The sequence below is a fragment of the Anguilla rostrata genome, chromosome 7, assembly GCF_018555375.3.
Source record: "Anguilla rostrata isolate EN2019 chromosome 7, ASM1855537v3, whole genome shotgun sequence".
NCBI lineage: Eukaryota > Metazoa > Chordata > Actinopteri > Anguilliformes > Anguillidae > Anguilla > Anguilla rostrata.
The window spans coordinates 1211312-1225829 of record NC_057939.1 but is presented as its reverse complement, the minus strand read 5'-3'; the positions used below and the strand labels follow the sequence as shown (position 1 = coordinate 1225829).

Here is a 14518-nt window from a genome sequence, read left to right as displayed (position 1 = left end):
TTTTTCTAATGTTACATTTTGTCAAAAGATCTGAAACGACACAGCTCACCACAGTCCACGAGACCTGGTCCAAATGTGGTTATGAATCACCGAAGCCATCATGGAAAGAGTTCCAAAGCTTTATTGATTAAAGACAATGGCCAATGCAAAAAAAAAAAAAAAAAAAAGCACAGTGGTTATTTTCTACAAAAGCACAACACTTAAATCTTTACAAATCCCTCAAATTCACCACCCTACGAACAGACATCACACACCACCAGCACGTCAGTGGCCATCAACACGGGGGGACAGCTTGCGGGTGTTGGGGGTCCAGGTGAACCCCTAAACACCAGCCTAGCGGAATTCCCTCTCTCAGAGAGCAGAGGATTGGTGCAGTGATTTCACACAGAGCTGCTGAGAAACAGGCCAGAATGTGAGTGCTGTGTGTGAAAGGCCTATCAGCACACACAAAACAAGCCAGCCCGCTTCACCACAGCACCCAAAAACATCTCTCAAAGCACTGTGCTACAGGACGTCCCACTCAGGGCACTGCGCTGCGGGACGGTCTGCATGAAACAAAAAAGCAACTGCATTCAAATTCCTCCCAACAGACATCAGATGCTCAAACATCTTCCTGATGTTTGCTGTCAGTCAGTAGAGGTCAGACGTCAGAGGGCTGCTTTCCTGCAGAGGGCACTTGGTGAGTGAGCGTTAAACACTGAAACTGCATTTCTGAAAGGGAAACGCAGCTCCCCCCCAGCCCAGCCCTCGTCCCGCCCAGCCCAGCCCAGCCCAGCCCAGCCAGTCACTTGTGAGTGAGGAAGTGCTTCTTCAGGTGGGCCGACTGCGTGAAGTTCTTGCCGCAGAGCTGGCAGCCATACGGCTTCTCCCCGGTGTGGATGCGCTTGTGCCGCTTGAAGTTGCCCAGGTCCAGGAAGCTCTTGGGGCAGTAGGGGCAGTGGTGGCGCCGCTCGCCCGTGTGGCCCTGCAGGTGCATGGTGAGCGCCCTCCGGTGGCGGAACTCCTTGGCGCAGAGGCTGCAGCGGTACGGCGTCTCTCCGGAATGGGAGCGCGCGTGGACGCTCAGGTCCGACTTGAAGACGAAGGCCTTGCCGCACTGGGGGCAGGCGTGCGCGCGCTCGCCCGAGTGCAGCTGCTGGTGCTTGGTCAGGCTGAACTGGTAGACGAAGGTCTTGGCGCACTGGGGGCAGCGGTGCGGCCTCTCGGAGGAGTGGACGTGGCTGTGGCGGGTCAGCCCGCGCAGGCTGGGGAAGGCTTTGGCGCACTGGGGGCAGGGGTACGGCCTCTCGCCCGTGTGGACGCTCCGGTGGGCCTCCAGCGCCACGGCCGAGCTCAGGACCCGCCCACACTGGCCGCACTGGAACGTCGAAACTTCCTGCTGCCCCTGGCGGCTGTCGCTAGGCAACGCACGCACCGGCTCCCCAGGCACGCAGCTCCACCCGTGCAGGAGCTGATGTGAGACTATGTGCCCCGCCCCTTCCTGTTCATACCCCGCCCCTTCCTGTTCTGCCCCATCACCTGAGCAGCCATCCCGCTGGGTCGCGCTGACGCTGTCGTGCAGTTGGGCCCCCTGGTCGCCCCGGGCAAATTCGGTGAGGTAGCTGCTGCCGTATCGGGAAAGGGGGAGGGGCGGGAGAGGGGCGTAACCCACCCCCTGCTGCTCAGGAGCGGCAGGCCAAGCCTCCGCAGGGTCCTGCCTCATTTCCCATGGTGATGACAAAACGTTGGCCCCCCCGCCGGTCTCCCCTTGGAGGGACCCTCCTCTATTCGGCAGGGGACTCCGCTTCCGCCCCGGTGCCGGCTTGCCACAGGACCCCTGTCCCCTGAGCCCCGGTTTGGGCCGGTCCGGTTCTGGGCCTGTCCGCTGGCCTTCAGCGGGCGCCACGGCAACAGGAGCCAGAGAGCCAGACAGCACAGCTCCTACAGACCGCACAGAGAAGTGTGTGTGAGCACAGCTCCTACAGACAGCACAGAGGAGTGTGTGTGAGCACAGCTCCTACAGACAGCACAGAGGAGTGTGTGTGAGCACAGCTCCTACAGACAGCACAGAGGAGTGTGTGTGAGCACAGCTCCTACAGACAGCACAGAGGAGTGTGTGTGAGCACAGCTCCTACAGACAGCACCGAGGAGTGTGTGTGAGCACAGCTCCTACAGACAGCACAGAGGAGTGTGTGTGAGCACAGCTACAGGCAGCACAGAGAAGTGTGTGTGAGCACAGACAGCACAGAGGAGTGTGTGTGAGCACAGCTGCAAACAGCACAGAGGAGCGTGTGAGCACAGCTCCTACAGACAGCACCGAGGAGTGTGTGTGAGCACAGCTCCTACAGACAGCACAGAGGAGTGTGTGTGAGCACAGCTACAGGCAGCACAGAGAAGTGTGTGTGAGCACAGACAGCACAGAGGAGTGTGTGTGAGCACAGCTCCTACAGACAGCACAGAGGAGTGTGTGAGTCTCAGTGTATCTGAGTGCTGGCTGGTGTTGTGTCTCAGTGTTTGAGTGCTGGCTGGTGTTGCGTTTCAGTGTCTGAGTGCTGGCTGGTGTTGTGTCTCAGGTTGAGTGCTGGCTGGTGTTGTGTCTCAGTGTCTCTCACGTTTGAGTGCTGGCTGGTGTTGTGTCTCAGTGTGTCTCAGCGTTTGAGTGCTGGCTGGTGTTGCGTTTCAGTGTCTGAGTGCTGGCTCGTGTTGTGTCTCAGCGTGCCTCAGCGTTTGAGTGCTGGCTGGTGTTGCGTCTCAGTGTGTCTCAGCATTTGAGTGCTGGCTGGTGTTGTGTCTCAGTGTTTGAGTGCTGGCTGGTGTTGTGTCTCAGTGTTTGAGTGCTGGCTGGTGTTGCGTCTCAGTGTGTCTCAGCGTTAGAGTGCTGGTTGGTGTTGTGTCTCTGTGTCTCAGCGTTAGGGTTAGGGTTAGGGTTTCTGTAGTCTGCTGGTTCTGCACCTCTTTTCTGTTGGATCGGGGGGGCCTCATGGAAACACTCCTCAATGTCAGAGTCCTGAAACACAGGAGAGAAAAACCTTTTCTTAAAAGCTCATTTCCTCTCCCCCCCCCCCCCCACCTCTGAAGGCCCAGGATGGGATGGTGGCACGGGGAAAGGGTGTGTCTGTGTTTTGAATGTTTTAAAAATTTCATGGATTGGGGGGATTTCTCTGGCTATCGTTAATGCAGCACATTCCATTTCGTTTGGTGCCCAAGGCGAATGCCTCTGCAAACGTCTGCATTTTCCCACGACTTTCTAATACTTCTAAAGGCAGCGGCAACTGCGCCTCACCTCCTGTTTGATGAGAACAAACTCCATTTCAGGACTTTCTTCCTTGAGAGCGGAGGAGGGGTTCAACACCGTCATTCCCTCTTCCTCCTCCTCTTCATCGCCGTTCTGCGGACCGGGGGGGTCCGAACACGGCCGGGGGCCTCTGCGGCACTCCCCTGGGCCGGAGTCCGCCTCAGCTGTGTCACAACGGCTCAATCAGACTCTTTACAGGAACTTATAGGGCACAGCAAGAAGGTAGGCCTACCCACCACAACATAACAAAACATTACATTACATTCCATAACATAATATATCAGAAACAGGCCTTTCAGCCCAAAATGGCTGCTGCTGACCGACGAACATAATGCGGGATAACATCTGCAAGAGTCAGTCAGACTGAAGGAAACCGGCCACACAAACCCAAACTTCCCAGATGCCCTAGAGATAGACACTCTGGCGCAGAGGAGGCTAAACCACTGCCGCAGCTCGGCTAGCCGCTAGCGGCTCATACATCTTTACTGGGGAAAGAGTGTGGATCTGTGAACAGGCAGTCCCTGCCAATCACTCAGTTGCCCCTGGCATAATTTCCAGCTGCAGCAACACTGAATCACCTGATTACAGTGCAGAACGTAATCATACGGAACTACATATATACAGAACAGGCCAAAGGTATTAGGCCTCCTGTAGTTTAATTGCATAGAGTTCCTCCTGTAGTTGTGGTGCAGTTTTAAAGTGCATTCGCTAGCTAGACAACACAAGATATTTGTCGACTGCCTCTTGCCAAAATACGTTTACTTGGCCTCACACATCTAAGCCTAAGTCCTTCCTCTCTGACATTCCTTGCAGCCTTCGTGCCTATTTCACTTGCACTACAAGGCAATGGTATTAGTGCAATGGTATATACGCAGCATGCAGTGCTAGATACATGCTAATCCGACTACGATGCATAATATATTTCCATCTTCACTTACTTCGCGGACATTTTTGGTTCGGGTCGTCCACCGTATCACCTTGTCTTTCTTCTTGTCGTTCCTTGTGTCTCCACATAAGTTCAGAAAACCGCAACCGTGACTTCAGCGATTCGTTTTCCTGTTTGATTTGGGCCATTTCGATCCTCAGCTGCAGCACGCCCGTTTCGTAAAGTTTGGTGGTCTCGCGCATCGCGGCTTTAACCAAAATCTCCATAACGGCGGCGAGCTGAGTTTGAAAGTCATTCTCATGCATGTCTTGTGCGTTTGTGACACTCGAGCACAAACAGGCTGACTAGTCTCCCTTTCAGGATTCTCCTATATGTAGCTAATAAATCGAGTAAAACTATTCACTGCCTGTTTGAGGAAAAACAACGCTGTCTCAGTATCGGTAGCTATCCCACCACAAAATTGTACTTCCGCCACCGTCATTGTGACGATTACCGTAAAACGTGCAATATAGCGAAACACACATTCATAGCCTATCCAGCATCATTCTCAATGCGGTGTCTCTTCAGCTTAATCTCTGCCTTTCTGATTTACGCAGCTAGTCACACCTGCACAATATTCTTACAGCTGAAAATCATCGTATAAAGACATGCCACATTTTTGACATTTGTCCACATTTGGAAAAAGCCATACAAAGGCAACAAGCAAATATAATATTTTACATTTATTAATATTACATAATAATATACATGAAATAAACAGTACAAAAGACAAAATGGTTTGATCTTTTAATAAAACAATAGTATGAGTTTTTTCCCTCTCAAGTGAATATTAAATCAAACCTGAAGGATCCATAAATAAAGCACAATTCTTTTTTGTTCTCTTTCTCCCAGCTTTTTTGTCTGTCCGATCACACAAACACGCCCGCTGTGGTTTTTCCGTCTTCACGCAGAGCCTTCCGGCGTGAATGAAGGCTTTTATAGGCCCGAGATGGAGAAGCGTGCACAACAACCACCACCGTGACAAAGAGCTTTTAATAACGTTACCCAAAAAAACAAGAAGAGGAACTGCGGTGTCTCTGAGCTCAAACAGCGTAAACGCAGCGGTGTCTCTGAGCTCAAACAGCGTAAACGCAGCGGTGTCTCTGAGCTCAGACAGCGTAAACGCAGCGGTGTCTCTGAGCTCAGACAGCGTAAACGCAGCGGCGTCTCTGAGCTCAGACAGCGTAAACGCAGCGGTGTCTCTGAGCTCAGACAGCGTAAACGCAGCGGTGTCTCTGAGCTCAGACAGCGTAAACGCAGCGATGGTCTTTGAGCAGTTCTGGCGCGCTGAAGGCCTTGCCGCAGTGAATGCACTGGAGCGCGCTCCGCTCGCCGCTGTGGATCTGCTGGTGCCTCTTCAGGTACTCCACGCGGCTGAAGCGCTTGCCGCAGGCGGCGCAGGCGTAGGGCCGCTCCCCCGTGTGGATGCGCTGGTGCCGCTCCAGGTTGCCCAGCCTGCTGAAGCTGCGGCCGCACTGGGGGCAGCGGTGCGGCCTCTCCCCGGTGTGCACCAGCTGGTGGCGCTCCAGCGAGCGGGAGTGGGTGAAGCGCTTGCCGCAGAGCGGGCAGCGGTGCGGCCTCTGGCCCTCCGCGGGCAGCAGGCACTCGTGGTTCTTCAGGCTCCATGGCTGAGAGAAGGCCCGGCCGCAGGGGGCACAGCGGTACGGCCTCTCCACGCCGGGCTCTCCGCCGTGCAGCCGCATGTGGGCCCGCAGGTGGGCCGCCTGGCTGAAGGTCTTCCCGCACACGCCGCAGCTCTGGCTCTGGTTCTGGTTCTGGCTCTGGTTCTGGTTCTGGTTCTGGACGGGCAGGAGGCAGGGGTGATCCTCCAGGTCGGCCGCGGAGGCGAACCCAGCCCCGCACCCGGCGCAGAAGTGGGCAAAGTCCCCGCCCTCCCCCGGCCCCGCCCCCAGCCCCGCCCCCAAGCCAGTGCCCGCGAAGGGCGGCACGTCCAGGGGCCCGGGCAGCGCCACCAGCCGCTCCACCGCCACGCCGTCTCCCTCCCTCCCCCGCTTGGGCCAGCCGGGCCGGGGCTCCATCCCGCGCGTGGTACCGGCGAAGCCCAGCAGGCCGTCCCCGTCGCGCTCAGCCGGGTGTGTGGGGGCGGCGGCGGCGTCCTGTTCCGAGCTGCACATGCCGTCCAGGCCGATGTACTTCTGCGCCATGGCGTACTCCAGCTCCCCCAAGCCCTCGGGTGTGGAGTCCGCGAAGTCCCCGCCTCCGGCGCCGTTAGGCTCCGCCCCCGCCGGGTCGCGCTCGCCGCCTCGCTCCGCCTTCAGCGCGCTCTCCAGCCCGTTCAGCTCCTCCCCCACCCCTCCCATGCCTGGGCGGGGCCTGTGCTGCTCCCCAAACCCCGCCTCCTCCGCCCCGCCCTCCTTCACAGGGGGGGGAGCCACCCCCCACTCCTCCTCCCCGGGCCCCTGCTCCGCGGGACCCCTCTCCCCAACGCTGGGGAGCCCCGCACTAGCGTCCAGGTCTCCTGCAGGGGGAGAAACAGTCTTAAACACCGGCTCCCACATTGTAAACTACAGCCCACCAATATCATCCTAAAAACCAAGCACAAAGGCACAAAGTCCACATAAAAACACTCCCAGTTTAACTCTTGTAGCTGTTATAAACAGGTCTTAAACATTCGATTCAGGTTCTCGATTCATTTCCTTAAATAAGAATAAGACCAAACTTAAGTTTTGTTCTCAGCCACCTTCCAGATGGATCCTGGGGCCCGGGTGCAGGGTGGGGTCGGCGGGGTCCATCTGGAGCGCTTCCTGTATGAGCCGCAGAGATTCGGGCCGGTACCCGCTCTCCATCTCTGTGGACTGAGGCAGAGAGGAGGGGTACGGTCAGGTCTCCCATTAAAGATGCACAACAGGATCACCAGCGTGAGGCAGCACCGGTCATAACCAGTCATGGCAGTGCATTACATCTTACAGCCAAAGAATGTACAAAAGGTGTGAGGTCATAGCGATCAACAGGAAAAATCAGTTAATATTCAAATGGGTTGTCAATCAGACACTTGCGCAAAAGAAGGAGACTGTGCGGGTGCGAGGGACGATTCCCCTGCTCCGGTGGGGGACTGAACCCGGGTCACCTCACCCCTCAACCGCAGTGAGTCCGACCAACCATGTGACGCACACCACCTCCTACACTACAGGATCCCCATTCCCAGTTTCGACTCACCCGGGAGGTTCGCCCGCTCCCCTTCCACACCCCCAACAGCACTCCCAGAGCAAGGCCCGCCCAGGGGGGTCCAGCCTCGAGGCAGCTGCCCCACACACGCGCGTCTAACCTCTCTGTCTGTAGCTGCCGGCCTGTTTTAAATCCTCTCTCTTTCTGTGGAGTCCCTGCCCAGCGAAGCCGACCCTACTCCAGCCTGTCATCTCCCAAACAGCCAATGGCGCTCCTCGTTCCCCTGTATGACGCGGCAGAAACAGTCTGCTCCTTAGTACCAGCCGTAAACTACCCCCTTCACACCAAGGGACCATCGCCAGTGAAAAAATGAACTGCTTGTGAAGACAGCGGTAGGCTGGTTACAGCTGTCAAATGCGACAATGGGCCCAGGATATACTGGACCGCCACTCACATTCACATCCAGCTATTTCACAGATCCAGCGATCACATGATGTGCTTGATTCCAAACTGACTCCGAGCCCGGGGAAGAATCTATCATTAGAACACACCTTGGCCGGGCGACACCACTGAAAATGCATGAACGCATAATTTTTACATCATGATAAAGTTTTTATGCTTAACCCACCGTGTCAACAAACACAGTCAGAGTGAGATACGGCACAAAGAATTTTATCCTCGACGCACAAATGCCACACGCCCACAAAACCAACACACACCGGCCTGGCCGAGGCTCGCACCCACAGCAGCTCACACAACTTCCTTTTGTTTTTCCAGGTCGTCCAATTAAATCTTTACTGAAGCTATTCTCTAGGCACCAAGGGTACAATGGCAGTGCTGAACCTAGGAACTGAGCTGGCAACCTCTTTAGTTAAAAGGCTACTCCCCTAACTTTTGCCTTACCCTTCCACCTCCCCTGCTCCCTGCCACCCCCCTCCCCACCCCCACACACACACTCGCACACACGGACATACAGACACATGCACACACACACTTGCAGACGCACACACACACACACACACACACGGACACACACACTGCACCTCCTCACTCCCAGGTCCTCACCCAAACGGCAGACTGGGCTCCTCACCTCCTCCTTGATGCTGGCGGCCTCCTCTCTCGCCCGAGGCACACACACCTCCTCGTCCTCCTCTGCCCCCTGGAGCTGGACCAGGAACACGTCCCGCGCCTCCTCTCCCGCCTCCCCTGCAGCTGCGCCTCCTTCCTCCCAGGGGCTGCCCGCCCAGCCCTTCCCAAACCCTGAGCCCTCCCTCTGCTTAACTCCTGCGGAAGGAGGAGGAGAAGGAGAGCGAGGAGTCAGACTCCTGCAGGTTACACCAACAACCTTAAACTCCAGTTTTAACGTCACGCACATTTCTGACGTAATACTGCAGCAGCACCACTTGACGTAAACGGACTGAACTCACTGGGGATTTCAGATCTCCGCCTTTTCCGCCCGCTCTCGTCCGAAACCAGGAGGCCGGAGGCGCGGCGACTGGCAGCCCAGCCCATGCCGTACTTCCGCTCGTTCCTAAGCTTGTTTTCCGTTAGCCTCAGTCTCAGTTTCAGAGCCTCGTTCTCTTTTCTGTTCAGCGATATTTCCACAAGGTAATCGTTGACCGTGTCCTGGAACAGCTTTGTTATCTCACAGACCGACGCTCTGATCAGACTGTCCATGACGGACGTCAAGTGTGTCTGGAAGGTCTTCACCGAGTCAGCCATCGCCGCGCTGTGGCTCTTAACTTTGTGACAGGAGACACACACGCAGTTAGTTCGGGTGTCGACAAAATTACTCAGTAACTTAGTCGTATCCAACTACTCCTCTTGACAGCTGGCACTAGCGTATTATGTTAATCCAACTCGCTTGAACATAAGAATTTTCCACTGCTCAACGTCAGACAGACATTTGAATAGTCGTACAATCTAGGTAACTAGTCAACTACATCAAATGTTGCCAGCTAACGTCAATGACATACGGCAGTTTTCGTTTAAATCAGGGGTGTCCAATTTTATCGAAAACGGGTCGGCGTGGTTGTTGGTTCTTTGTTTTAGCCAGCAGTAAGACATCTGAATCTACTTGTCAAGGTTTCGTGATAAGGCAATTACCTGGATCAAGTGTCGTATTGCTGAACTAAAACAAACACCTGCCCTCACACCGCCCCTTTGGGTTGAGATTGTACACCCCTGGTTTAAATCACACAACCAACCATCCAAGTTTCAGAAGCCAACAGCCAACTTGCCACATGCCAACGGTGTTCAATGCCAGTTAGCTAGACATTCAATACGATAACCAAATTGCTATCCAATGTAAAATAACAGTTTCGTAAAGAAACTATGCAAGTCAGCGAGCAAAACAAGAGATACATGATGTTAGGCAGAAGCGATCACACATCTTCACCAAGGCATAGAAATCGTGTTCAGCTAACGTCAACTAGCAGACAGTGGTCCATTACCGTTGTGTACTTTCGGTAAACACGATGCGAAAAGGAGAGGTTGAGGAAATATGTCCGTTAACAGCAACTACTTTATTTCAACAGTGTGGCTGGTATGCCTGCGCGAATCGCAAAATAATACAAAACAACTTTTATATCCTCTCTTTTTTAACCACAGCTTTCATCCTCCTCTATAACATAATGTTCCGGATGTTGAACACAGAGCGTGCGCTATGATTACCATAATGACAGAAGGAAAAGCGCATATTTCAATCTCCTGACATTGGTCTGGATGCAAACGTCATTGTCATGCGCCGAAATCCGTTCTGGGTCGACCTTAGATATACAGTGGCATCCATATAACATCTGAGACAAAGGCACATTTTTCCTTGATTTGGCTCTATTTTTTTTTCTTCACATTTTTAGATTTGTAATCAAATAACCCACCTTTTATTGATGGGCATTTTTACACATTTTGGTTTCACCATGTAGAAATTACAGGACTTTTTACAAGTTCAAGTTTTTCAAGTTCAAGGAAATGCCTCCAAACTCATTTGATGGTGCTTCAGCCTACAAGACAATGATTGCAAACATACTGCTAAAGCACCAAAGGAGTTTTTCAAAGACAAAAAACTAGAAAATTATTGACAGGCCAAGTAAGTGCCTTGATCTGAATCTAAATTAACATGCATTTTGTATGCTGAACAGAATACTTAAACAACGAGTCCCTAAAACAAGCTGGAGCTGAAGGTGGCTGCTGTACAGGCCTGGTAGAGCATCACCAGAGAAGATACCCAGGAACTTTTTTTAAAACAACCTAGAAATAAATGATATCAGCGGGGAATTTGGTGCTATGCCATCTGAGAATGATCTGAACATTAACATCAATATCACCAATGTTGAGAACTTGCATTCTCACCTGTCATTACCTCTGTTGCTTAGCCAGCTGGGGCAGTAGGTCTTGTGCAACAGATAATGATTAGGGACCTGGGGTATAAACTTGCACGCTATACCTTTACTTCCCAGGAGGGGCAATGCCACTGTGCCAGTAAGCACGGAGCTCCATCAGAACGGCTTCAGCAACATACCCACCGATTTAAATTGATTACACGAAAAAAGTTAAGTTGTACATACTTCAGTGGATGAGTATTTCTGCGTAATGCACCGTGTCTATTGTATGCCAATAGGCTCCTAAAATGTGACACAGTGCCGGACAATCTCTGGACTGTGGGGGAACATGGTGGGCTGTCCTTGTGCTTTTGTATATCCTTATTAAAGCGTAGCTTCGCTGCAGTTGGGCGGAAAGGGAGTGGGCACACCCAAGCCTATAATGTAGGGATAATTATAGTCCTGTAGGGGGTGAGTGGTAGGTACCTACAGTATTCTTTTCTATGATGGGTGTGCAACAGACACTGGTTGGAGTAAGATTAAGAGCAGTATCAGCAGTTTTTTAACTGCACTTTGCCCAACATGCAGGAGAGTTTCCAGCCACAGTAGGCAACAGATGACCAGGTCAGATCCAGAGGGCCAAGTTCCAATATGAGAGACTAAAAGCAGATCATTTATTAATGTATTTCCATATGAATATTTTCACGTTGATAATTTACTATCAAATGATGTGGAAAAATCAGTTGGTTTTAAACTGTGACATTTTAGACAATTTAACACATACAATTCCACACAAATAAAAAGGGGGGGAAACAAGAAAAAGAAAAAAAAATACCACAGATGCTATCAATAACGAAAATGAAAAGTTCACTGAAAACGTGTATTAATTTATACTTGCTTTTCGACTTTCGTACTGTCATTTCTTATTGAATGTATGGATTAAAGATTAGCTAGACTATCGAGCTAGACCATAGATCGAATAAAAAGAGATCTAGACGTTCCGCAGTGCATTGTGGTATTACAGTCAGAAACCGGTGACGTCAGGTGCAAGTGGCCAATTTTTCCGAAGTCAGAGCTTCCATTCATTACAGTCAGCCTCACTTTGGCACCGTGTCCTGCACGAAGACTCCGTATCTGTCTGCTTCAGTCTGTAAGAGTCTGGGCTTCGCTTATCTGTTCTTTTATTTCTCAACAGCAGCAACAATGCCGATGTTCGTAGTGAACACAAATGTGAGCAAGGATGCAGTTCCTGCAGCGCTTCTGACAGAGGCCACACAGGAGCTGGCCAAAGCCATGGGGAAACCTGCGCAGGTAACACGGTTATACAGCCTAACTACCGCGCCCGCGGTCAGATAGTGGCGAATGAGTTCTGCTCCTGTCCCGTTATGCGCCGGAGACCATAATGTACCCCCATCCCGAACGCAATCCTCGTCACGTTGCGTTCATAGAAAAAAAAAAAAAAAAAGCACGGCCTTCACTCGCTTTTATGGTCGTTTAATTTGCATTTGCTAAATATTCTGACACTGTGCCGAGTTTTTAAAAGACGTAGATAATGTGAAGGCAACTAATCGTTGACGGCCTGTTTAGCAGCCACATTTATAAACGTGATCTCGAGATTAGATTAGGTTTTAATAATCGACCCACACACCCACTTCCCAAATCGCAGGCGAACGAGTTATTTCGTTAGTTTGCCTGCTATCACGTGAATTAGCTTGCTACATTTTACAACAACGTCAGTCGGGACACGTGATTTATATGTAACATGAATCAGATAAGAAACTTCATGGATTGTATTCGTTATTTCATTGTTAGCCATAGACGGCAAATTGCGCATGCGTTGTAATTTCAGGACATTTTTTTATTCACTTGGATAAAGGCTTTGACGGTCGAACTTTGGATATGAGGATTGCATAACACTGGAGACAGATCGTGTGTGTGTGTGTGTGTGAGAGAGAGAGAGAGAGAGAGAGGCTGTCTCATGAAAATAAGGATATGTTAAACATGACTTGAAATACCTCAGGAAGTTTGTAGCATTTATTTAATATTTTAAATAACATTGAACATTAAGTAAAATGCGCAACACTTGAAACGCGTTGCGCATTTTGTAATGGAGTGTAATGGAACTGCGGCGGAAATTCCAAAGCGCGACAGGTTCCAGGTTATAAACCGTTATTACACGGGAGAAACGGAAAGAGTCATGCCAGCTGACCATCACTTTAGTTTATAAAAATGTGTGCTTGGACTGTGTGGATTTGTTCCTGCTGTGTGTTGGGCAGTGCATCACACAGGCTGTACTGACTGGTTCCTGCTGTGTGTTGGGCTGACTGGTCTGCTGTGTTGGGCTGACTGGTTCTTGTTGTGTGTTGGGCTGACTGGTCTGCTGTGTTGGGCTGACTGGTCTGCTGTGTGTTGGGCTGACTGGTCTGTTGTGTGTTGGGCTGACTGGTCTGCTGTGTTGGGCTGACTGTTCGCGTGGTTGCGACTGTCTGTGTTTGGGCTGACTGTTCCTGCTGTGTGTTGGGCTGACTGGTTCCTGCTGTGTTGGGCTGACTGGTTCTGCTGTGTTGGGCTGACTGGTCTGCTGTGTGTTGGGCTGACTGGTCTGCTGTGTTGGGCTGACTGGTTCCTGCTGTGTTGGGCTGACTGGTTCCTGCTGTGTTGGGCTGACTGGTTCCTGCTGTGTTGGGCTGACTGGTTCCTGCTGTGTGTTGGGCTGACTGGTCTGTTGTGTGTTGGGCTGACTGGTCCGTTGTGTGTTGGGCTGACTGGTCTGTTGTGTGTTGGGCTGACTGGTCTGTTGTGTGTTGGGCTGACTGGTCTGTTGTGTGTTGGGCTGACTGGTCTGTTGTGTGTTGGGCAGTACATCGCAGTGCACATTAACCCGGAGCAGATGATGCTGTTTGGCGGAAAGGGAGACCCCTGCGCCCTCTGTTCCCTGCACAGCATCGGGAAGATCGGGGCCTCGCAGAACAAAGAGTACTCCAAGCTGCTGTGCGGCCTGCTGAACAAACACCTGGGCATCTCACCTGAGAGGTGAGTGCACACACACACACACACACCTGGGCATCTCACCTGAGAGGTGAGCGCGCACACACACACACACACACACACACACCTGGGCATCTCACCTGAGAGGTGAGCGCACACACACACACACACACACACACACACACACACCTGGGCATCTCACCTGAGAGGTGAACACACACACACACACACACACCTGGGCATCTCACCTGAGAGGTGAGCGCACACACACACACACACACACCTGGGCATCTCACCTGACAGGTGAGCACACACACACACACCTGAGCATCTCACCTGACAGTTGAACAGGTGCTCGCCCCTGGCTTGGCGACCTTCCCCTCAACCCGCAATCCCTCACCAGGCGAATTGGACGGTGGCAGCTGATGCCGCTGTTCGTTACGTGTGCACACTATGGCCCGTTTGGAGAGGCTCAAGGTGTTCTAACGGGTGATTCTGTTGCTCTGCGTTTCAGGATCTACGTGAACTTCTTCGACATGGAGGCACCAAACGTGGCCTGGAACAACACCACCTTCGGCTGAGCAGCCATCCACCCCAGGCTCACCCACCCCCACAGACGCGAAATCACCCCCCCACCTCCCATTTCCTACCCCCTCCCGTCTCCCCTCCCCCCCCCACCTCCTACCCCCTCCCGTCTCGCCTCCCCCCCACCTCCTACCCCCTCCGTCTCCCTCGCCCCCACCTCCTACCCCTCCCACCCCCCTCCCCCTCTGCACTAACTGACTGGACAATAGCTAGGCTTAAGAACCATTCAGCTTTGGGGCACGTTGCTTTGTGGAATTATATGCACTCTTTCTTATAGACTGACGTACCGCAATAAAGCAC

At 52.4% G+C, this 14518-nt stretch overlaps 3 protein-coding genes across 4 annotated transcripts; 1 reads left to right on the top strand and 2 right to left on the bottom strand.

Moving 5' to 3' along the window:
• Positions 1-103: 103 nt before the first annotated feature.
• Positions 104-4706, bottom strand: LOC135258458 (zinc finger and SCAN domain-containing protein 21-like). 2 transcript variants are annotated; one of them, XM_064341881.1, is made up of 4 exons: positions 4213-4706; positions 3263-3438; positions 2933-2986; positions 104-1897 (listed from the first exon to the last, which is right to left on the bottom strand). In XM_064341881.1, exons 1-4 carry the CDS (start codon positions 4463-4465, stop codon positions 785-787), a joined length of 1596 nt encoding a protein of 531 aa, XP_064197951.1. In that variant the 5' UTR covers positions 4466-4706; the 3' UTR covers positions 104-784. The 2 variants fall into 2 exon arrangements, with proteins under 2 accessions (XP_064197951.1, XP_064197949.1); XM_064341879.1 differs by having other exon boundaries at positions 104-1920; positions 2932-2986; positions 4213-4704.
• A 158-nt stretch (positions 4707-4864) lies between these two features.
• Positions 4865-10000, bottom strand: si:dkeyp-121d2.7 (zinc finger protein Gfi-1). The gene is made up of 5 exons (XM_064341878.1): positions 9779-10000; positions 8753-9067; positions 8416-8609; positions 6901-7015; positions 4865-6678 (listed from the first exon to the last, which is right to left on the bottom strand). Exons 2-5 carry the CDS (start codon positions 9045-9047, stop codon positions 5441-5443), a joined length of 1842 nt encoding a protein of 613 aa, XP_064197948.1. The 5' UTR covers positions 9048-9067; positions 9779-10000; the 3' UTR covers positions 4865-5440.
• A 1672-nt stretch (positions 10001-11672) lies between these two features.
• Positions 11673-14336, top strand: mif (macrophage migration inhibitory factor). The gene is made up of 3 exons (XM_064341900.1): positions 11673-11956; positions 13506-13678; positions 14148-14336. Exons 1-3 carry the CDS (start codon positions 11849-11851, stop codon positions 14212-14214), a joined length of 348 nt encoding a protein of 115 aa, XP_064197970.1. The 5' UTR covers positions 11673-11848; the 3' UTR covers positions 14215-14336.
• The last annotated feature ends 182 nt before the right edge of the window (positions 14337-14518 follow it).

What these genes read in the sequence shown, in the direction of transcription:
- si:dkeyp-121d2.7 (XM_064341878.1), bottom strand. Translation starts at nt 9,047, where the DNA reads ATGGCTGACTCGGTGAAGACCTTCCAGACACACTTGACGTCCGTCATG. An exon ending in CCGCCAGCATCAAGGAGGAG is followed by an intron (nt 7,016 to 8,415) that starts GTGAGGAGCCCA and finishes TCTCTGCCTCAG; the next exon opens with TCCACAGAGATGGAGAGCGG. An exon ending in CCCCAGGATCCATCTGGAAG is followed by an intron (nt 6,679 to 6,900) that starts GTGGCTGAGAAC and finishes CTCCCCCTGCAG; the next exon opens with GAGACCTGGACGCTAGTGCG.
- mif (XM_064341900.1), top strand. Translation starts at nt 11,849, where the DNA reads ATGCCGATGTTCGTAGTGAACACAAATGTGAGCAAGGATGCAGTTCCT. An exon ending in CCATGGGGAAACCTGCGCAG is followed by an intron (nt 11,957 to 13,505) that starts GTAACACGGTTA and finishes TGTGTTGGGCAG; the next exon opens with TACATCGCAGTGCACATTAA. An exon ending in CTGGGCATCTCACCTGAGAG is followed by an intron (nt 13,679 to 14,147) that starts GTGAGTGCACAC and finishes TCTGCGTTTCAG; the next exon opens with GATCTACGTGAACTTCTTCG.
- LOC135258458 (XM_064341879.1), bottom strand. Translation starts at nt 4,465, where the DNA reads ATGCATGAGAATGACTTTCAAACTCAGCTCGCCGCCGTTATGGAGATT. An exon ending in GAACCAAAAATGTCCGCGAA is followed by an intron (nt 3,439 to 4,212) that starts GTAAGTGAAGAT and finishes GTTGTGACACAG; the next exon opens with CTGAGGCGGACTCCGGCCCA. An exon ending in TTGTTCTCATCAAACAGGAG is followed by an intron (nt 2,987 to 3,262) that starts GTGAGGCGCAGT and finishes CCTGTGTTTCAG; the next exon opens with GACTCTGACATTGAGGAGTG.